The sequence below is a fragment of the Dipodomys spectabilis genome, unplaced genomic scaffold (assembly GCF_019054845.1).
Source record: "Dipodomys spectabilis isolate Male_0828 unplaced genomic scaffold, ASM1905484v1 ptg000179l, whole genome shotgun sequence".
NCBI lineage: Eukaryota > Metazoa > Chordata > Mammalia > Rodentia > Heteromyidae > Dipodomys > Dipodomys spectabilis.
The window spans coordinates 6,369,814-6,391,805 of NW_024870856.1; the positions used below are offsets into that span (position 1 = coordinate 6,369,814).

General features: G+C 56.5%; 1 protein-coding gene across 2 annotated transcripts in view; it reads left to right on the top strand.

The window, feature by feature from the left end:
* Positions 1 to 15,405, top strand: part of LOC122121015 (death associated protein) — a 41,952-nt gene extending 26,547 nt beyond the window's left edge. For both annotated transcript variants that reach the window (XM_042695243.1, XM_042695244.1), the window contains 2 exons: positions 13,089 to 13,131; positions 13,969 to 15,405. In XM_042695243.1, the coding sequence (XP_042551177.1) occupies positions 13,089 to 13,131; positions 13,969 to 14,082 (157 nt within the window). In that variant the 3' untranslated portion in view covers positions 14,083 to 15,405. The remainder of the gene's footprint in view (positions 1 to 13,088; positions 13,132 to 13,968) is intronic.
* Positions 15,406 to 21,992: the final 6,587 nt, after the last annotated feature.

The window sequence follows — 21,992 nt, forward strand, 5'->3', positions numbered from 1 at the left end:
TGGGGAAGTCTCATCTGCGATCGAGGCCGGCCTCTGTACGTGGCACCGTGGTTCAACTCCAGAGGCTGCAGGGCTGGATCGTTGTGGGGAGCAGAGGGCACTGAAAAGCTTCCCTTCATTTTTGTTGTTACGGTTGATGTTGGAGAGGCTCCCTATGTAGCCCGGGCTGGCCTCTAACTCAGGATCCTCCTGTCTCTGCCTCCCAGGTACTGATTATGGCTGTAAACATCACACCTGGGTCCCAGGTTTTCTCTCTTGCCTTAGTGCTGGGTGGTGATTTCCCCTGCCTTGTTCTGAAGGTCAGAGTGGCCAAATCTCTGGCGCTCAGGGTTTCCTTCCAGAACAGCTGGACTGTGGACCTTGAGCTTCTCAGCATCCTGCTGAGCTGGCTCGATGCCGGCCAGTGGCCCAGGTTTCCCGTGGAGGGGGTCAGGGCACACTTCTGGCCAGTGCCCCAGTGACTTGATGCTCTGCCCCCCAAGTACTAGGACCAAACTGACCGGGTGCCCTAAACAATACAAGGCAGAGATCTCTAGCTCGCGTTTCTGTGGGGAGCTGGACACGTTTCTCTTTTCTATTTTTCCCTACTTTATCTTGTTAGAGTAAAATAAATCCTTGCTAGAACTTCCACCTTGTGAGACTCCCTTGTTGTGCAACCCGTTGAAATTTTTTTTTATGACTGGATCTCCAGGACCTGTGATTCCATGTAGAAATGCGCAAGCTGACAGAGGTCGGCGAGCCAGTCACAAGTTGCATCTCAGGAGGTGACAAACTCCAGAACTCCTTCTAAATGGAGCTACAAGGAGACCAGTATTAATAAGACTGGACTAATCAAAAGATTCATTCTTGTCCTAATTTACAGAATAGGAAAACCTCGATGTCATCTTAGAAGATACTGAGCTCAAGAAATGTGGGAAGTGGGGGAACCCCTTCACCCGTCATCTGGGGATAAAAGGACCTTCAACGTAGCACTCAGAAAGATCCATATCCTTAAGATATCCTCAAACGCTAGGAATTACCCAAGTTACCCTGAGTTCCCTGAAGGACAGGAATGATGGATAGACATTTTGTAAGAAGAGTATAAACACAGAACTATCCCCAGAAAAATAATGACTTCCTCATTTGTTTGTGCCAGTAGTGGGGCTTGAACTCAGGGTCTGTGCACTGTGTGTGTCTTAGCTCTTTCTGCTTGAGCAAGGCTTGCATTCTACCACTTGAGCCACAGCTCCACTTCATAGTGCCTTTCTTATTGTGACAAGGCCTCTACTCAATCCAGAGATAATGTCCAGGCTACACCCTTGACGAGGCCATTTGAATCAGTCCACCTACCTCTCATTCTCTGCCTCAGTTCCTCTTCTATTTAAACCTGAGGTGTGTCTGGACCCGAAGCTAGGTTGAGATGCTCTCTGCTCTCCCACATGTGGCCTCCACATTCATGTCTTTCCTTGACCTTCACCTTCAAAAGGATATAAGAAAAACGGCAGCGAGCACTGGGCAGCCTGGACCTTCCCCTTCCCTAAGAGCAGAGCCTGGGACAGGAGGGATGTGGATAACCCAGCCTCTTTGACCTGAGCCCCATATTCACCAGCACAGGGAGTGTGGGCATGTGCAGCATCTTTCACAGCCAGCTGCCTGGCAGGCCTGTGTACAGGGCGCTCTCTGACGGGGTCTGTGCTCAGAGCCATCGGACAAGCAGCCTCCTGGGTCACCTCTTAGCTTAGGCCCTGGCCATCGCTCCAGATGGTCCTTTTCAGAGAAACCTACACCACCTTGTTTAACCTAATAATTGCCAAACCCTATCCATCCCCAGGCATGCCTCCGGCCTGGGCAGTGGGCACACCTGGGCAGTGAGATGGGATAGAAAGGCCTTCGTTAACCCTTTTCTAGCCGTGGGACTTAGCATCTATGGTTGGCAGGGTGCTGGCTTGGTTGGCATGACATGATCGACAAGACAGCTGTACATCACTGGAACAGGTCATTCCTCTGGGCTGTGTGGGAATGTGTGGTGCATTCCAAACAGCAAACACTAGAGCACGCGTTAAGCATAGAACCTCGACAGCTTGTATTCATTGTCGTAAATGGCAGCCTGATCTGCTTTCTAAGCATTCATGAAGAAAGGCGGTGCTTGCTTCCGCTATAACTCAGCCCGAAGAGCAGAGCGGCCGTCCGCAGGCTCCTGTGAGCGGGCGTGGTGAGCGTGCGAGTAGAGGCATTCCTGTGAACACAGCAGTTACCTGCGCACCAATTTTTATTTATAGGATGTTTCAGATTTCTTCCCCTAACCTTGCTTTCTTAAGGAGTTTAATGTTTTCCGACATTGCAGTTGTCTATGGCTCTTTACCCAATGAGCACAAACTTTCAGTTGGTGACAGTTCAGTTAGTGACAGGCTTTCAGCTAGTGACAGGCCTGTTGAAGACGCCATTCCTGAACAGGTCCACGCCATCCCCTCGTGCCTGTGAGCCTGGCTTCATGCTCTGAGAACACATTGTGGGCCTGTCATGTGGGGGTGCATTTTGTCACTTTTTCCTGTGCTGTGGGGAGGAATTATTGACCTTGGCTCGTGGTTCTAGAGGTTTCTCTCTGAGAGCCTTGGCTGTTGATTCTGGCTGCAGAGTGTCGGGGCAGGAGCTGGAGGCAGAGCCCAGTCACCTCCGGACAGGGAGCCACTCGAGAGGGAGGCCTGCGACAAGATACCACTCCCCAGGGGCCTGCGTCCTTCAGCCAGCCCCTGCCCACCGCCCCCAGGAGAGCTGGGCCTGTGGGGGACATTTCCATCCAGAGCATCCCCAGGGCCTTGCCTACACGCCAGAGTGTCACCAAGAAAAGCCTGCGGCCGCACACTTTACAACAAGTTTCCAGAACAGCTCTGCTTTCCACACTCAGCACCGACATGAAGTGGGTTGAGTGAGTGGTTATCAGCTTTTCAAAAAATTGTATTTTGCCAGTCCTGAGGTGCTCAGGACTAGGTGCTGTCCCTGAGCTTCTTTTGCTCATGACTAGCACTCTACCACTTGAGCCATAGCCCCACTTCCAGATTTTGGGCGGTTAATTAGAGATAAGAGTCTCAATGACTTCCCTGTTTGGGCTGGTTTTGAACCATCATCCTCAGATCTCAGCCTCCTGAGTAGCTAAGATTACAGCCACCGACGCCCAGCTGCTATCAGCATTTTTAAACAGTGAAGTAAGATCAAGCAGAAACTGTAGCATGCACACCATACTGTAAAAGCCAAGATTCAGAGAGAGAGAGAGAGCGTCCATTTGTACTAAGCTTCTTAGTTCCCATGGGAAGATGTCAGTGCTGTGTGTACATGAGCATACACACACACACGCGTGTGCACACATGCACATGCGCGCACGTGCGCGCGCGCACACACACACACACACACACACGGAAGACCTAGGGTGGACACAGAAAGGCTGTCCAGGGGTTGGTTGGCATTGTCAGTACTCTGTGCTGTCAGCCCAGAGAAGGCTGAGATGACTGACGATGGAGAAGGAATTCCCTGATCTCATTTTTCACCCTGCCTTGCCAAGCATTTAACTTAATTGAATGAATCCGGTGTCACACCGTGTAACTGTCCAGAGCTCAGCGTAGCTTCTCGCTGTGAGCCAGCCGAGGTCCCCATGATGCTCCTCGCCATCTTGGCAATTCCTGGTCCACAGCGCCCTGCAGAGGAGCAGAGGCGCTGAGGCGGGCGGGACCCAGTGAGGAGAAAGCGCTGGAGTCCCAGGTCAGCTGAATGGAAAGCGAGAGAGAGAGAAGGTCTCCACATCTGGCGCAAGCCACACTGTGTGTAAGGCGATTTACAGCCCTCACTCTCCTTCATGTGATCACTGCACATTTGGCTTGGGGACTGCGCAGGCCCCTCCAGGCATCGGTGGCTCACACCGGTAATCCTGGCTATCTAGGAGGCTGAGCTCTGAGGATCATGGTTCGAAGCCAGCCCAGGCAGGAAAGCCCCAAGTCTCTTATCTCCAATTCACCATCAAAAAGCCAGAAGTGGAGCTGGGGCTCAAAATGGCAGAGCATTAGCCTTGAGCAAAAACACGCTCGGAGACAGTGCCCAGGCCCTGACTTGAAGCCCTAGGACTGGCGTAAAAACAAAAGCAAATGTTTTGAAAAATTCTAAATTTTAGAAGCCCCCAGGGTTCCAGGTAGAGAACCCTCGAAGGCTCAGAGCTGAGTGAAGGAGAGCGGCTTCCCCCCTTCCCCCGCAGCCAGCCTGGGTGAAAAGTCCCAGTCCCTGTCCTTGTGGTCAGCAAGAGCGTGCTAGGCCCGGTGTTCCACACTGGCGCGGGGTGTGTGCTGAGGCTCCCCGTCCCTCTGTGCCCCGCACACCTGTCAGGCCTTCCACACACCTGAGCCACCGTGGCGGCCAGCCAGGGAGAAGGCTCCCTGGAGATGCCACGCCCAGGCTGCCAAGTAGAGGCAGCTGGCACAGCGACCGCCAGGCCCGTCTGGGGAGTGGCCCTTTGGCTTATTTCGCTTAATTGTTAGGGGAAGGAGTCTCTTTAGAGCTCACTTCATGGGCTCCTCCCTCAAAATGATACTTCCAGAATTCTGGAATAGAATCCCACAAGCGGGCGGCTGGCTTGAGGGCCCCGGGGGTACAATAAACAGAGCCGCCCGTGCGGGGCCTTCCCTGCTGTGTGCACCGCCCTGGACTTAGACACCAGCCCTGCACATTGAGCAACCTACACTTAGAGTCGGTTTATTGTAAGACAGCGCTTTAGGAGCCTAAGAAAGACCTATGGTTTATAAGAAGGAAACCTCCGCCTGTGCTCTCCTTTTGTGCTGAGCACTCACAAAGTATTTGGGCAAATGTAGCCTGCCATGTGGCTCGGCTGCTCTTTGTGTTCAGTGATGAATGCTCTAGCAGAGTAACCACTCCCACGCACACATGCGGGTGACCGTGACTGGACAATGACAGCCACTGGGCAATGGCCTACGAGAGAAGGGAATTGTGGAGTTAAGGCCTGGGTTCTTCAGTATTTGAGGATGTGGCTGAGGAGTCAGATCACATCACTCAGTCACTGAGCACGGCAGGGATGCAGCGGCAGGTCTGTGTCTCGATGTGTCCATGGATACCACGGACCCTTTGACACTGGGTTGGGTCATTTGTCATGAGGGACATCATACAGTACCTACCATGAGCTACCTCTGAGCTGAATCTGATTTCCTTTCCTGCCATTTCTGGGCCACTCTAGTTTGTTTTTTTTTTTTCGGGAAATCATCCCTTCCTGGCCACCAGCAGGAGAGTAGGCCTGTCTTTTCTGTTAGATCTGTGCAGTCTCTTGAAAGTGGTCTTTAATAAGTTGCACACCCCATCTCTCTCTCCCTTCCTGCCCCCAGCGAACCTTCCCAGGCATCTTCAGTGGCAAAGATTCAACTCTGCTTCCATCGCCTACTCCCTGCAGAAGCTCTTAGCCCGAGGCCCCTCTTCCAAGGCAGAAAAACTGCCCACTGGTTTTCAAGGCCTAGCAAAAGCAGAGGAAGAGCTCGTTTGCTTGGAAATGCCAGGATTGGGTCCACGGCCAGTGGAACCAGCTCAGCCAGATTGTTGAGTAACAGCAAAAAGTCAGCCCACAGATGTGTAATCACTCTCCAACTCTGAGGCTCACTGCGCACAGGAGGTGGTGTCGCTTCCTCAGAACTGAGCAGCAGAGTGCCTGCTCATCCTAACTGCTCCACTCCGGCCTCCCTGGGCCAACCGTGCTCCTGTCTTGCTGACAGCATTTGCTGAGCATCTCTGTGCCCCCTGGCACGATGCTGGGCACTGGGCATGTGGCCGAGTCCACTGCTGTCCTTGGTGTATCATGTGTGGAGGTGGGAAGTTTTCATAGCAGCACAGCTGGGAAGGCCAAGCCCTGCCCTGGCGGGGGTCAAGGAAAGCAATGGAAAGGCAACGTGTGAGCCAGCCCCGGAAGTTGGCATTTAGCAGCTGGCTCAACCAGTAGCCGGCAGGGAGAGCGAATGCATGTGTTTGTCCACAAAGAAGGGAGGGGGGAAGGAGTCTTGATTGTAGAGCCCCAGTAAAGCTGAGGATCTTTCTAGAATCGTGTGTCAGCTTGGCGTGACCAGACGTTCAGTCTGCCAGCCACATCTTCAGCTCCTAAACTCGGCTGTCCTGCTGCCTGTGACCGCCCTCTGCTGGTGGCCGCCGGGGACAGCAGGAGACCCGGACCCTTTCCCTTTCCTGTTTTGTTTCTGGGTGAACAGGTTCTGGGTGAACAGTAAGATGCATCTGCGTGGAGGTCATTTCTGAGAACCACCGGGCAGGAAGCGCGTGTGCTCGGTCCGACAGCCGTGCCAGGGCTCGTAAAGAGGCGGGTGTGCTGCGTCCGGATGGCTCCTCCCGGGCACCCATTTAAACGAGAAAACCCACACGGGTTTTCCTCCGTCCCCTTCTCGGGCTTCTCTCTGGATTTAAACGGAGACTCCCAGCCCGCTGTGTGGAGGCGGCGGCCAGGTGCCTGCGTTTTCCAGAACCTTCCCCCTCCCCTCCCCCAGGTCCGCCAGGCGTTCTGGGTCGGAGCCACAGAACGCAGGGCGGTACACGGCCGGGCGGCCGGGCCCCACCGCAGACGCGGGCCTGGGCCGGGTCTTCCCGGCCTGCGCACCGTGCCCGCCCGCGCAGCTGGGGCCGGCCACTGGCTGCTTGCGGGGGACGGGCGGGCTGCGGGTTGCGGGCTGCTGTGCGCCTCTCACACGCACAGGCACCGTCCCCTCCGGCGCCGCGCTCGGGCAGGCCGCCTCGGGTCCTCGCCAGGCCCGGGGAGGGGCGCGCAAGGGCCGCCGAGTCCCGCACGTGAGAAAGCCTTCCCCGGGTGTGGGCACTGCCCGAGCTCTGACCTGTGCCCGGCGAAGGAGAGGACGCCGGCGGCGTGGCCCGCGTGTGTGTGGCCTCGTGATGGAGCGGTCTCCGGGCGCGTGGGTCCGCGTGCGTGGCCCTGCGTCAGGGCGCTTTGCGCGTGGGTCCGTGTGCGCGATGCACAGGGCATCTTGCGCGTGGGCCCGCGTGCTCGATGGACAGGGCACCTTGCGCGTGGGCCCGCGTGCGCGATGCACAGGGCACCTGCGCGTGGGCCCGCGTGCGCGATGCACAGTGCACCTTGCGCTGGGCCCGCGTGCGCGATGCACAGGGCACCTTGCGCGTGGGCCCGCGTGCGCGATGGACAGGGCACCTGCGCGTGGGTCCGTGTGCGCGATGCACAGGGCATCTTGCGCGTGGGCCGGCGTGCGCGATGCACAGGGCACCTTGCGCGTGGGCCCGCGTGCGCGATGGAGAGGGCATCTTGCGCGTGGGTCCGCGTGCGCGATGGACAGGGCACCTTGCGCTGGGCCCGCGTGCGCGATGGACAGGGCACCTTGCGCGTGGGCCCGCGTGCGCGATGCACAGGGCACCTTGCGCTGGGCCCGCGTGCGCAATGCACAGGGCACCTTGCGCGTGGGCCCGCGTGCGCGATGCACAGGGCACCTGCGCGTGGGCCCGCGTGCGCGATGCACAGTGCACCTTGCGCTGGGCCCGCGTGCGCGATGCACAGGGCACCTTGCGCGTGGGCCCGCGTGCGCGATGGACAGGGCACCTGCGCGTGGGTCCGTGTGCGCGATGCACAGGGCATCTTGCGCGTGGGCCGGCGTGCGTGATGCACAGGGCACCTTGCGCGTGGGCCCGCGTGCGCGATGGAGAGGGCATCTTGCGCGTGGGTCCGCGTGCGCGATGGACAGGGCACCTTGCGCTGGGCCCGCGTGCGCGATGGACAGGGCACCTTGCGCGTGGGCCCGCGTGCGCGATGCACAGGGCACCTTGCGCTGGGCCCGCGTGCGCGATGCACAGGGCACCTTGCGCGTGGGCCCGCGTGCGCGATGCACAGGGCACCTGCGCGTGGGTCCGTGTGCGCGATGCACAGGGCATCTTGCGCGTGGGTCCGCGTGCGCGATGCACAGGGCACCTTGCGCGTGGGCCCGCGTGCGCGATGGAGAGGGCACCTGCGCGTGGGTCCGCGTGCGCGATGCACAGGGCACCTTGCGCGTGGGCCCGCGTGCGCGATGGACAGGGCACCTGCGTGTGGGTCCGTGTGCGCGATGCACAGGGCATCTTGCGCGTGGGCCCGCGTGCGCGATGCACAGGGCACCTTGCGCGTGGGCCCGCGTGCGCGATGGAGAGGGCACCTTGCGCGTGGGTCCGCGTGCACGATGGACAGGGCACCTTGCGTGTGGGTCCGTGTGCGCGATGGACAGGGCACCCTGCGCGTGGGCCCGCGTGCGCGATGGACAGGGCACCTTGCGCGTGGGCCGGCGTGCGCGATGCACAGGGCACCTTGCGCGTGGGTCCGCGTACGCGATGGACAGGGCATCTTGCGCGTGGGTCCGTGTGCGCGATGCACAGGGCACCTGCGCGTGGGCCCGCGTGCGCGATGGACAGGGCACCTTGTGCGTGGGCCCGCGTGCGCGATGCACAGGGCATCTTGCGCGTGGGTCCGCGTGCGCGATGGACAGGGCACCTTGCGCGTGGGTCCGTGTGCGTGACGGAGACGGCACCGGGCGCGTGGGTCCGCGTGTGCATGACTCCATGACGGAGATGGCGCCGGGCGCGTGGTTCCGCGTGCGTGGCTCCAGCCCAGGTCTCAGGGCAGCCAGGCCATCCGCACAGAAGGCCGCGCCCCCAGCCCGTGGCGGAGTGCGGAGCGCACCAAAGCTCGTGGCTCCCAGAGCTCACTCCTCCCCTTGGGGGTCACCGGTGTTTCCTGGGGGAGGGGTGGGGAGGAGGCTGGCTCGGGAAGAAGAGCCCCGGACACGGCCGCAGCTCGCAGGCCCGGCCCTGCGCTGGGGCACGTGGATGGTGCAGGCTGCGCAGGGTGCAGGGACCCCAGCTGGCAGTCTGGGGGTCTGGGAGCTGGGATCCCAGCCGGCAGTCTGGGGAACTAGGAGCCGGGACTCCAGCTGGCAGTCTGGGGGTCTAGGAGCCGGGACCCCAGCTGGCAGTCTGGGAGACCTAGGAGCCGGGACCCCAGCTGGCCATCTGGGGGTCTGGGAGCCGGCACCCCAGCTGGTAGTCTGGGGATCTGGGAGCCCGCACCCCAGCTGGCAGTCTGGGAGACCTAGGAACAGGGACCTCAGCTTCGGCCCAGTCAGAGGACCAGCAGTGCCACCTGGCGGCCGTGTCCCCAGGTACCGAAGGCCTGGCCGCCTGGCCTGCAGCTCACCAGGGGCGGCTGGGTGGGGCTGGGGTGAGGGGCAGCCGGCTCCCCTCTGCTGACCCACCCTGTTGTAACCGCTTTGGTGCCCATAAAACTAATAGCCCCAATAGCTAAGACCAGGCCAGAAGGATAGTTTAAGAACTCCAAATGGGCAGGGGAGGATTTGTTTTCCCTCTATTTACTAGAAATGGTTTCGAAAACATTCCAGGTGGGAATATACTTCCCATGGATGCCATGAGCAGCCGAGAGAAGGTCTGAGAATTTGCTTCTAGCTTGCCATCGGCCCCCTCTGTCCACGCTTCTCTGCACGGGCTGCACGTCTTCCATTCTGTTCACAGAGAACACCTCTGTGTGCACAGAGTGGGCGGGAGCTCCCATGTCTCCACACAGCATCTGTTCTTCTGTGCCACAGCTGGACAAACCCCCTCGAGGCCCAGGGCGGTGGCTGCTCCAGCGGCTCTGCCTGGGCCTGGGGAGACTGGGGATGTATCCTGAGGTGGTGTCTGCAGCCAAGTGAGGAACCCAGCCCCTCCCTGCTTGCTAATAGCTTCTCTCCAGCTGTAGGGAAAGCGCTGGGAGTTCCCATCCTTGGGACTAACTTTGGCCCTGCCTCTTCTTTTGACCAAGGATGGACAGGCGTGGGAAGCCTCTTCCACCCCCTCCTCCTCCCCCTCCTCCTCCCCCTGCCTTTCCTGATGGGGCCTTGCAAGGCTGGCCCCTGTCTCTGTCTCCTGGGCTGTAATGGAAAGTGGGTCAGAGAGCTGGTGGCTCTGCGGTGACCCCGTCCCGCTCCTGTCCTCCCGAGCATGGCCAGCTCTCCCTGTAATGAGCCGGAGCCCACCCGCAGCTCCTCGCTATCCTGGGCCATTAGGTCAGGCCCTCCTTCCTCACGTCTCCAGGGGCCCGGAGCCCACACAGTTGGCAGCCCAGTCAAGCGTGCAGATCAAATAGAGAGCTTCCTCTTCAAGTGCAGCGCTCAGGTTTTGTGACATCCGTTTTGATGGGAGACTTCGCTGACTTTGGACACAGTTCTGTCCTGAGCACTCAGGGTGTAACTGCCCGCCGAGCTCAAGGTCATGAGTGTTAGCAGTGGGAGTTCAAGGTGGCTGTGGGGGAGGGGAAGAGGGGGCATATCATTACTGTCACTGCCATCTTCATAGCTGGTGTTTGTGAAGAGCTTGCTATGGGCTAAGCAGTCTGTGTGTGTGTGTGTGTGTGTGTGTGTGTGTGTCTCTGTGTGTCTATGAACATACCCATATAGTCACCTCGTGAAGGAGATACTTTCTAACCTACGTATTAGATGAGAAACTAAGCCTCAGAAATGTCAGTACCAGCCTACCTGCAGATCATTGGTAGAGTCAGGATTCAAACACAGACCAAGCGCAGCACTGGTATCTCCATTTACTGGTATCTGTCACCGCCTTTCCTCCTGCCCTCCTGCTGGGACCTGAATGGGTGGTTTAGGCCTTCACCGCCCTGTGCTCCTGCTGAGATGCTGGAGCGGAGTACTGACCAGGAGCCCAGCCCCAAAGCTCTGTCCAGCTGCCTGCCTCCTGGGTTTCATTCTCAGCCTCTCTAGCCCGGTGTTCCCTCCATCCAATAGAAATCACACCTGCTAAGCTACTAAGGAAAGTGGGTCAGTAAAGTCAGAAAGCAAATGCTTAGATAGATTTGAATATAACGTAGTCTGATTGAACAAGAACCTCTAGGATTACATTGAGAGCTTAAGGTTCTGCATCTCTAAATCATCTCCAGAAGACAGAATTTAAAATGTGAGGTCCCCAGATGAGGGACTTGTACTCATGGCCATGATCACAGGCCCTAGACAAGCTGTGTTCCAAGTCCGGCTCCCCGCACTGCTGTGCAACCTTCGGGCAGGATGCTAACTCTCTGATTTACTGTTATGGAGAAGGTTTGATGGAATCATTCTCCAACTTGGCGTCACACCCATAGTAGGTGATCAACAAATAGTAACTATTATTGTCCTAGATTGAGAGAAAACAGAGCAAACGGCAGGTTGAGGGCTGTTCATGTCCTCTCCTGCACAAACATCTCCCACTAGTCCTTCAACCATATGTGACATTGAATTTCTTTGTAAAAAAGCATTTGCAGAAAATGACTTGGACTTGCACTTAGATCACAAAGGGAATGATTCTGTAAGTAGAACTCTCTGGAAAAGCTCAGGATCTGCTGTGACCTTTGGTAGGATCTGTGCTGTGACGTGATCTCCTGCAGACCTGCAAGCCTACCTTTCTCCCCACCCCAAAGTCCACTGCGGCATCCCACCCACCCAATCCTGCCAGAAGCTTGGGGGAGCAAGCGGAGCACGGGTCTCCCCACGCCCAGAATCGTGTGCTGCATGGAAAGGGGCGCTGCAGGTGTGTGAGGGGTACCGCAGGCCCCGGCTGCCTGGCCACTTAGGTGTGGCCCGTGGACAGGAATGGCATGTGGTAGCCAGAAATACAGTCATGGCGTCCCAGCCCCCTGCCAGTGAGAACGGTTAGGAATCCCCGAGCTCAGAAAAGATGGCAGTGTTGGGGCCACGGGGTTGCGTACGAGGTTGAACTGAGTTCTGTAATGGCCACGCTGGAGTTCAAGGAGAGCTTTGGGCTCAGGGCGGCTGAGCATGGTGAACATCCAGCCTGCCCGTAGGAGGCTTCCAGGAAATGCTGGGGGGATGGCCTTCCTCACCAGGGAAATGGGGAGACCAACGGGCCGGGCTCTTCGGTTGCATGCGATCTCCGGGAGGGGCGGCGTGCGTGCACAGTGACTGGGTCCCGTGTGGCAGAGCTGCAGCCTGCGCTGACTGACGGTGGGAAGTCGTCCTGACCACACCCGGCTAGCACTTCCTGATGGGAAATCAGTGGGAAGGCCTGAGCAGCAGGAGGGCAGGGGTGCCAGCCTGGGCTGTCTCTGTCCCCTAAGAGAAAAACCACAGCATCTTCAAAGCGGCCCCTGCCGGGAAGATGCCCACAGATTCCGTCAATCCTCGGAGGAGGTTGTGCGTTGTGTGCAGATTTTATTTCAGGTCCAGTGATGCACCCAGATTTGTTACCAGGCTTTCTCATTTGTGAACGTTAGTGCAGCTTTCCTACCTCAGAAAGGATTTTATGTCCACATGCGGCCAACAGCCATTCTCAAGCTGAGGAAAGATCTTGTTAACCGGAGATGGAAAAGGTAGAACTTGGGGCTTTGGGCCAAGCTTGCAGGGGACCCAAGACGCAGCCAGTGCTGGGCAGAGGAGGGGATGAGCCATCACAGCAGCCCCTCGGCAGTGCGGGACCAGCCCTGCCCATCCCCTTCTTTGGGTCAGAAGAATGCACGGGAAGCATGGGTCTCGCAGGGGTTTGGTTTTGTGGTGGTTTTGCTTTTGTTCTGGGCTTGGACCAGGGCTTAATGTCAGAACCCGGCGCTCTCATTCCACTTCCTTGCTCATGAATGGCGTTGTACCACTTGAACCACATCTCCCAGGTCAGCAGTTGGCTGGTTCATTGGAGGTGCAGTCTTGCAAACTTGTGTTCTTGCCCAGGCTGGCTTTGAACCACATCCTGAAGGTCTCTGTGGGGGTCAGCTGCTGGCATCGGGCTGTGCTGGGTGCACAGGGATTTTCCTTCTTTCCGTGCTCTGCTGTCTACCAGCCCAAGTACAGCATCGGATAGCAATGCAGGGTGGCCTGCGGGCCCCTGGGAAGGGACCCAGACCCATCGCGTGGTCATTGTGACAAGTGATAGAGGAAGACTTTGCTCTGCTCACCAGTCCCTTGCCTCCTCCTCGGTTGGTGGAAAGTTCATTGTGCACCCTAGACCATGAATGTCCACTTCCACATCACGGCTGTTCCCTGTTGTGAGTTATGTGATTAAATCCACGCCTTCCCTTGTTTTTCCAGCCCTCCTAAGCCGACCGTGTTCATCTCTGGTGTTATTGCCCGGGTAAGTGCCTGCTGCCCACTGCATCCGCCCTCCTGTCCCCTAGCTCTGCCCAGGCTCTGCAGCCCTGGAGCTCCAGTCTGGGGACCAGGTCTCCCGTTGTCACATTTCACGGAGCGTGCACCTGCGGTGGGAACTGGGTGGAGCTCCCAGCTAAAGCCCCTGGCCGCCAGCCTTTGCCCTTCCCTGGAGACTCAGCCAGGACTCCCCAAACTACCAGGTGGTATTAAGGTGCCTGAGTTGGGTACATTTTTCTCCTTTTAAAATGATTGAAGAAATGAATATAGAAAGTACATGTTGTGCTGGGTGCTGGGGGCTCACACCTGTCATCCTAGCTACGCAGAAGGCTGAGATCTGATGGAGGTTCAAAGCCAGCCTGGGCAGGAAAGTCTATGAGACTCATCTCTAATTAACCACCAAAAAGCCAGAAGTGGAGCTGTGGCCCAAGTCGTAAAGCACTTGCCTTACGCACTAAAGCTCAGGGACAACACCCTGAGTGTTGTTCTAGGATTGTTCTAGAAGGAGACTAGGAAGGAGGGCGGGGCGGGAGGGAGGGCATGTTGTGACACATGAGGATGAAAGTGGCGTCCCTGAGTGGTTCAGTGGCACAGCCATTCACTTTTCCCCATGCCACTGCTGAGCGGGAGAGTTTCTGTGTCTCGGGACACGGGGCCTCCTCCCCGTCCCTCAGTGTCCTCGTTTCTGAATGGCCTGGGCCCCTTTGAGCCCGGGAAGACAGTTTCTCCCCGTGGACCTGTGCTCCATCATCCCCTAGGCCCCCTCCCCTGCGGCGGCTCGAACCCATTTACTGATCAGCCGCGTCTCCCTGGCTCCTGACAGGGCGACAAGGACTTTCCGCCGGCGGCCGCCCAGGTGGCTCACCAGAAACCCCACGCCTCCATGGACAAGCACGCCTCCCCGAGGACCCAGAACATCCAGCAGCCACGCAAGTGACCCCGCGCCCCGACCCACGCCCAGACCCGCGCCCTGGCCCCCACCCACCCAGCGCAGCTCCCCGACAAACCCCAGCGGCCTGCTTAATCCTGCGTGGCGGGGAAACCGAGCAGAACTCCCCACGTGCTCTCCAGTGTCCACATCAAAATGAGAAGAGCTCAAAGCGCCAACGCGGCCGGCGTTGTGCCTGGCCAGGTGGGAGGGGCACCGTGCCCACCAAGAGGACATCCTCGCGGCGGCTGTAAGTCGGCGCTGGCATGCATGGGAGCCGCCTCCCTGCCTCTCCCTAAGCGCGAGAGGGCACAAGTTTGGAGACATGATTGGGGTTAGGCCGCACCCGTCCTGCTTGTTGGCAGGAGGAGGAGACTTCACCCCTGCGGCAGAGCAAGAGAGGAGGAGTTGGCAAGGTGGTGGCTTTTGCATGAGGCAGAGTCGGGAAGCTGAATTTCCCCCCCTGGGGGACGGGCCCCGGTGTGGGGCGACCCCGCAGACAGCCTGAGCCCACTTTCATTCCAGGAGTCATTCCGAAACCTCCGCACGTCTTCCAAAGGACATCCAGCCCGCTCCAGTTCAGACAGGCTCCCTGGGACAGCGGGGGGGGGGGGGGGGGGGGGGGCGCTGTGTACCCCAGACTCACAAAAGAGCTGCTTTGGCGCTTAGCAGGTGTCCAGGGTAGAAGAGAGAGAGAGCTCAGGGACATACTCGAGAGTTGAATGTGTGACAAGGTGGCAAAGACCCCCCCCCCCCCCCGTCTGTCCCCAGGGCCCTGAGACCCGCATTCCTCGGGAGGGAGGGCACGGCCAGAGCCCCGGCTCACTCTGCCCCAACCCTCAGCAGCACATGGGCTTCTCCAGGTCCTGAGCCACCCCAGGCTGCCCCGCACAGCCCCTGCCCCTTGCCCCTTGGCCGTGGAAGCTTCCAGAGTGCTGCTGGTGGAGAGGGGTGCCCCACGGCCCCTGTGTTTCCTGGGCAGTGTGTGCTTCCCGGTGGGTTTACAGGAAGCACCCTGTGTGCCTTACCCCAGGCAAGCCAGCGTGACGTGACTGGGGTGGCTTTGGGGAGCCCAGGCCGGCCAGCGGCGCTGCGGGCGTGAAGGCCTCCTCCACCTGACCTCAGAACAGGTGCGCCGGGCGTCCCCAGGCCCATCGTAACATCCAGAAGCATCCACAGGCCCTCCGAGCTCTGTGGCAGGGGCCCCTCCCCCACGTCCAGAGGCGCATGCCCATGTGCGTCGCCGCCTGGCTCACCGGTGCTCTCCCGAATGAGTTTCTCCATTACTGATCTCAAGGGTGATAACGATGATTAAAAACCCCTGCGTGTCTCCTCTTGGTTTGTTGTTCTTGTGTCTCACATCTTACTCCGGATAGCAAACAGTTTCGGAAAGACAAACATGCGTATGCGATGGATATTTCCAAAGCTCACTTCCCACACACAAAGGTGAACAGCTGGACGCCTGGCACCTCGGGTATAATCATCTACCGAACTTGTCAGTGCACAGAAAGCTTAATACAGTGGATTGAAGCGTTATTACTTGGGCTGGCAGCTGGTCCACTGCCAGGTCGGCCCTGGGGGAACAGATTTAAAAGAGAATTATTTGCGGTAAGCTCACAGCTTTTGACATGCAAGACATTTGCTTGTATCAGAAGGTCTGGACCCTAGGAGGAAAACAAGGAAATAATCACAGCTGTTAACCTAGGTCAGGACAGGCCTGGGAATCTGCATTCCCCAAAGCCCTGCCGTCCCATGGAGGCTGCCATTTACCGTCATGCATACATCTGTCTCCCACACCACACGAAGACACGTTGATGTTCTTGCTCATTTTGTATCACAGGGCTCCGCACTGTGGCCAGTGATGGCAGTGGAAAGGCCGAACAAACAAGGCTTTTCATGTCTTCGTGAACACTGCCCATCCACACTGGTGTCTTCATAACCGAGGGCCACACAGACTGGCTCAGAACAGCAAGAGGGCTAGACTGGAGGGTGACTCAAGCGGTAAGTGCCAAGGTCCTGAGTTCAGACCCCAGTACCTCAAAATGCTCTGTCAGTTGGGGAGCAGAAGTTTGGCGTGGCAGTGTAGGCAGGGCCCGCCTCTGGGGCCCCTGCGGGAGGAAGCGAACCTGCTCCCGCCTCCCGGGCTGGCACCTGCATTGCTGTTCCTTGGCTGGTAGCAGCAAACCCCGCTCTCGGCTGTGTGGCTGTCTCCTTCTGTGAGTATCTGTGTCGGCCACCCCTCTTCCACGGGCCCAGACAACACATCGGCTCATAGCCACCCTGCTCCGGCACGACCCCATCCTCGCGAATGGTCCGCACACACCTTGTTTGCAAATACAGCCCAGCCACAGTCCTGCGGGTCAGGACTTGAGCGCTCATTTTGGCAGGAACACTGTTCCTTCGACCCAAAAACCCACCGTGCACTGGAAAGCCAAGACCCGGCTCCCAGCCTATGCCAAGTGCTTGGCTGCTCATGTAAGTCGCTTTTCAGACGTGTGCTATGAGGTTGCACCATCACTGGGCCCGGAAGGCAGAAAAGGAAGATGGAGAGGAGACCAGGAAAGATGAGTACCAGGCACGGAGGCCACCTGCCCCTGGACCCGATGGCTCTTGACACTCAGCCCCGTGTCCTTGGCTGGGGAGTTGTAGTGTTTCTGCTTGTTGTTGTTTTTTTTTTTTAATCCAGTCGTGGGGCCTGAACTCTGGGCCTGGGCGCTGTCCCTCAGCTCTTCAGCTCAAGGCTAGCGCTCTACCACTTGAGCCACAGCGCCACTTATGGCTTTTTTCTTTTTGCTTATGTGGTGCTGAGGAATCGAACCCAGGGCCTCAGGCATGCAAGACAAGCGCTCTACCACTGAGCCACCTTCCCAGCCCCTCTGTTTGTTTTCTGTTGACCTGTTCACAGATGGATGGGGAAAGTCAACTTCAGTGTCCAAAACTTCACTGTCAGTGCTGGCACCGCAGGCTCACACCTGTAATCCTAGCTACTCAGGAGGCTGAGATCTGAGGATCTCAGTTCAAAGCCAGCCCGGGCAGGAAAGTCCATGGAAGTGGAGCTTTGGCCTTGAGCAAAAAAGCTCAGGGACAGCACACAGGCCCTGAGTTCACGGATCAGGACCGGCACCAGACAAAACAAAACAAAAAAGTCACTGTCTGCAAACATTTCTCCAAATAGGAGACATCAGCGGCCAATGAGAAAGATGCTCTTTTTAGCTAAACCACGGTGTAATACCTCTTCACCAAGCGGGCTGGAATCAAAGAGCCAGGCGGTGGTGTTGGCGATCATCAGAGCCCTCACCTGGTGCCGGTGGGAGAACAGGAGCGTGGGGTCCCGTGTGGCCCCGCGGACTACCACCGGTTTCCCTGGAGCACGTCAGAGATGCTATGGGGCTCTGTCTAGTCACAGCCAACACCAAGATGAGGCTGCGGACCCAGAGATGGGAACCGGCCTTGAGCTGAGAGTAGGTTGCAGTCAAGTCAGTCCACTGTCTCAAGCTCTGCAAGTGGCACGGCCACGGCCATGATTGAACAACCCCGCCCGCAGACCGTCCTCCAGCCTCCACGGGTGCCAGGTGACTCCCAGCGTGCACAGGGGGTGAGGGAGGGGAGCCCCCGCAGGCAGCTCAGAGCCAGTGTGAGCAGATACCATCCAGCCCAGCAGGGCTGTCACTCATGATTTCCCAAACATCTGTCTCTTGCCTGCACGGCTGCTGTGCTACTTAAATGCGGCTTTTTACACGACTGAAAATAGACTCCTCCCCCTCCCTCCCCCCCCCCCCCCCCCCCCCGCAACTTGGTACCCTGCTGGCCTCTGCAGGACCAAACAAAACAGAAACCCCAGACCCAGGCATTTCAAGCAGCTTGCGGGAGAGGAGCAGGGGCCGGGCCATGAAACTCCGAGCTCTCGGAATTCCTCAGAGCAGATGTGTTAGCCAGCATCCTGGCACTTCGGGAACAGCAGGACTTGAACACACAGTCGTGAGCCATGGTGTGGGGTTCTGGGGCACGGCAGGCCGCAAACAGCGGGAGAGCGGTATGACTAAGACTCCAGAACAGTATGGCCCTTCTGTTTGTATTGAGTATGTTCTGATGACTGCAGGTAACAAGATCAGCCAACATCACGCTTCTCAGAGTGCATTCCTGCATCTGCCAGGTACACCGGCTTATGCCTGCAATCCCAGCTATGAGGGAGGAGTGGGGAGGAAAATCCAAGGCCATTCTTGAAACCTTATCCAAATAATAATAATAACTAAAGCAAAAAAAAAAAAGAAGATGGAGATCTGGGTGCAGGTGGCTCACGCCTGTAATCCTAGCTACTCAGGAGGCTGAGATCCTGAGGATCACAGTTCAAAGCCAGCCTGGGCAGAAAAAGCTGTGAAACTCTTATCTCCATAAACCACCAGAAAACTAGAAGTAGCTCAAGTGGTAGAGCACTTGCCTTGAGCTGAAGAGCTGAGGGATAGCGCCCAGGCCCAGAGTTCAAGCCCCATGACCAGTGACCAAGAAAAAAAAAAAAAGATGGGGGTGTGGCTCAAGTGGTAGAGTGCCTGCCTTCAAACCCTAATGCTACCAAACAAAAATGGAAAGAGGAATCGTCTCCTGAGCTTGTGGAGGCCTTAGGTCACGATCTGCAGTGGGGGAGCTGGAGATGCAGAGAGAGACGGGCAGCAGTGCGGGCAGAGTTCATCCATGGCAGAATTTCCTCTTACTTTGGACCATCAGCCTTGGATCCGACGAGGCCCAGCCCCATATGCGGGGCAGTTCCCCACAGTCAAAGCCCGCCGTTTAAACGTAAACCTCATCCAAAACACGCAGTCATGGAATGACCCAGAATGGAGTTTAACCAGATACCTGGGCCCCGCGGCCTTGATAATGAGACACACATCCACTACCCTGCAGAAGAGCCCCCAGCAGCTCCCTTTCCCTGGGTCGCAAAGCATCTTGGATCTGTTTGACTTCGATCGTGAAGTGTCTGCCCGGCTTCACTACCTTCTGTCTGGCATGGAGCTCGCTCTCCCAAACACATTCTTTCGAATTCAATTAAGGACATTTGTAACAAGAGGAAATTATTTTTCTCCCTGATCCTCCTTTCCCTGATCCTAAATATTACTGTTAAATCCAACTGCCATGATTTTTTATTTTTTTTAAAAAATCCAATCTGTCAACTAGAAAAAAAAAAACCCACAGCACAATCTGATATAATGAAGTACCATAATCTCAAGGATTTGGATCTCTACCCAGAAGCCCTAAGTGAGCTTTGTTAAAAATTCCATTTCCACGTTGTCATGCTGTACTGCAGTGGTCGCATAAAAGAGTCTAACATTGTGTAGCATAAGGACTCTGCTTTCCCTAAGGAAATTACTGGAACTTGTGTGTGTGTGACTCCCCAGAGATGGCAAGAAGGAAGGACCACCTTGGTTTTCCACTGGTCGACACGGGTGACATCACACCCCAGGGAGATCCTGCTGTCACACCGGGTTGGGGAGGGGAGGTAGTGGAGGAGAGTCGGTGGTAGCATGGGTAAAACCAGGGGTGCAGCTAAACAGCTCATGGGGCCCAAAGCAGCTCCGACACAGCATGAGCTTCAACATGTACAATCCCTGTTCTAGAAGACTTCGAATAATGTAGCTGAACCATCAAAGGCAATATGCCCTCCACCTGGGATCTTGAAAACAGAATACACATTTCTGGGGTGACAGCACATTGGGGGGGGGGGTGAAGGCATGTGACATTCCCAGCAGGTAGGGAGGGAAGCCAGGAGGAGTCCACTGGCCTGGGGAACAGCCCCTTCCACTGCCTTAAAGAAGCCCCCTAGAGGACTGGGAACGTGGCTCTGTGGTAGAGTGCCAGCCTAGCATGCATGAAAGCCCCTGGGTTCGATTCTCAGTACCACATCAACAGAAAAAGCTGAAGTGGTGCTGTGGCTCAAGTGGTAGAGTACTAGCTTTGAGCAAAAGAAGCTCGGGAACAGTGTCCAGGCCCTGAGTTCAACCCCAGGTCTGGGAAAAAAGGGGGGGAAGCCAAAAACCTCTTTCCACAATGAATGTGTGTGCCGAGAGGTGATTCACATTAAAGCTTACAGGATGCCGCCCGGGGACAGGGAATCATGCATCTGTAGAGGAAACTTGTGTCAGTGATGCTTCTCCCAAAGGCAAGGCCTTCCTTTGGCCCGTCTCCTGGTGTGGTAGCCTCTCCACAGGCCTCTTCCACCACGGAACTCGAGGCCCCCTGCACACACCCCAAGTCCACGCTCCCCTGTGGGCTTGTGCACTCCCTCACAACCCTGTGATACTCAGCTCACTCTCAACTGGAACACATCGCACAGCATAGAAAAGACAACGTCCAGGACGCCAGACAAATCGAACCGCACAGGCCACATCCTCTATTACAGAAGTCTACTCTGTGCCGTCCGTTTCTCCGCCCCTCACCTGACAACCAGGTCGGTTCTGGAAGCCTGCATCCCGGGCCAGCCTCCCCTCCCGCTAAAACTAGGAAGGCACCTACAATCACCACTGCCAACAAGTAGACCTAAAGACAAAGCTGGGCATGCTGGCTCATGCCTGTGCGACCTGATGATCAAGGTTCAAAGCCAGCCCAGGAAGGCAAGTACAGGAGCCCTGTAGCTCCAATTTACCACCAGAAAGCTGGAAGTGGAGCTGTGGCTCAAGTGAAAGAGTGCCATCCTTGAGCAAAAAGCTCAGGAACAGTGCCCCAGGACTGGTGTGTGTGTGCACACACACACACACACATACACACACACACATACACACACACACACACACACTTAAAGACATTGCTTGGGGGTCACCACAAATCTCACTTCCACCAGGCATACTAAGGAAATGACCGCAAGTGACTGACAGCTCACTGGACACATGCAACAGCCCTGAAAGACGTGAAGCTTGGCAGTCCACTGCCAATAACTGATGAAGTCCTTCAGATAGGAATTGCCCAGAATCACAGCTGAAGTGTCTCCTGCTTGCTATCAATTGTCCTCAGCTTAACAGGTCCCGTAACCATCCTCACACCAAAAGGATTCCCCAAAGCAGTAACAACAAAACTATGAGACTATTACCTTGCAGGCACAAAACTTCCAGTGTGTGTGTGGTGTGTGTGTGTGTGTGAGAGAGAGAGAGAGAGAGAGAGAGCAGCATCAGTTGCTGAACAGTGAGGTAATGATAAATGGGCATCTATTTGCTTTGTTTAGGCCATGTAAACTTAGCCAGAGTTATACTATCTTTCATTAATCACGAGGGCATTGAAATAGATATTTCCTACTAGAAAAGATTCTGGGTCCAAATCACCATCACTTGTAGTACTCACAACCCATCCATCCCTTGTCTGCTACCACCACCACCATCACCATCGTCACCACCATCATTGCCATTCTCATAATTGTTGACATCATTATCCCATCACCTTCCTCCCCACATTTATTGAGCACTTACTAGGTACAAGGCATCCCCACCTGCAGATGCAAAAACTGACATTTAAGGAAGTAAAATAACATCCTTAACTCACATAGCTAATAGCTGGCAAGGCTTATGGATCTGATACCAAGTTCGATGCTCCCCACCACCAGTACTTAAAGAACAAAATCAATAAAGGACTGTGGGAGGGGTAGTAGCTCAGTGGTAGATAGTTTGCCTAGCCTAGAAAGACTCTGGGTTTGATTCCAAGCATTGAAAAAAAGAAAAAAAAGGAGAAGGAGAAAGAAAAAAAAATTCTGCTCAACCGATAGAAGTCACACCAAATAGGGCCTCAAGATTTTGAGAAACAACTAAATCCAGAGAGGTGTGGTCTTAAAGTCTGAAGCCCAATTCTCCTGAGGGGGCCCAGCGGCTACACCGTGGGGGGAAGACATCTTTGGAGATGGACATACGGCCCTCTTTCATTGCGTGGAAGCCAACTCCAAGCTC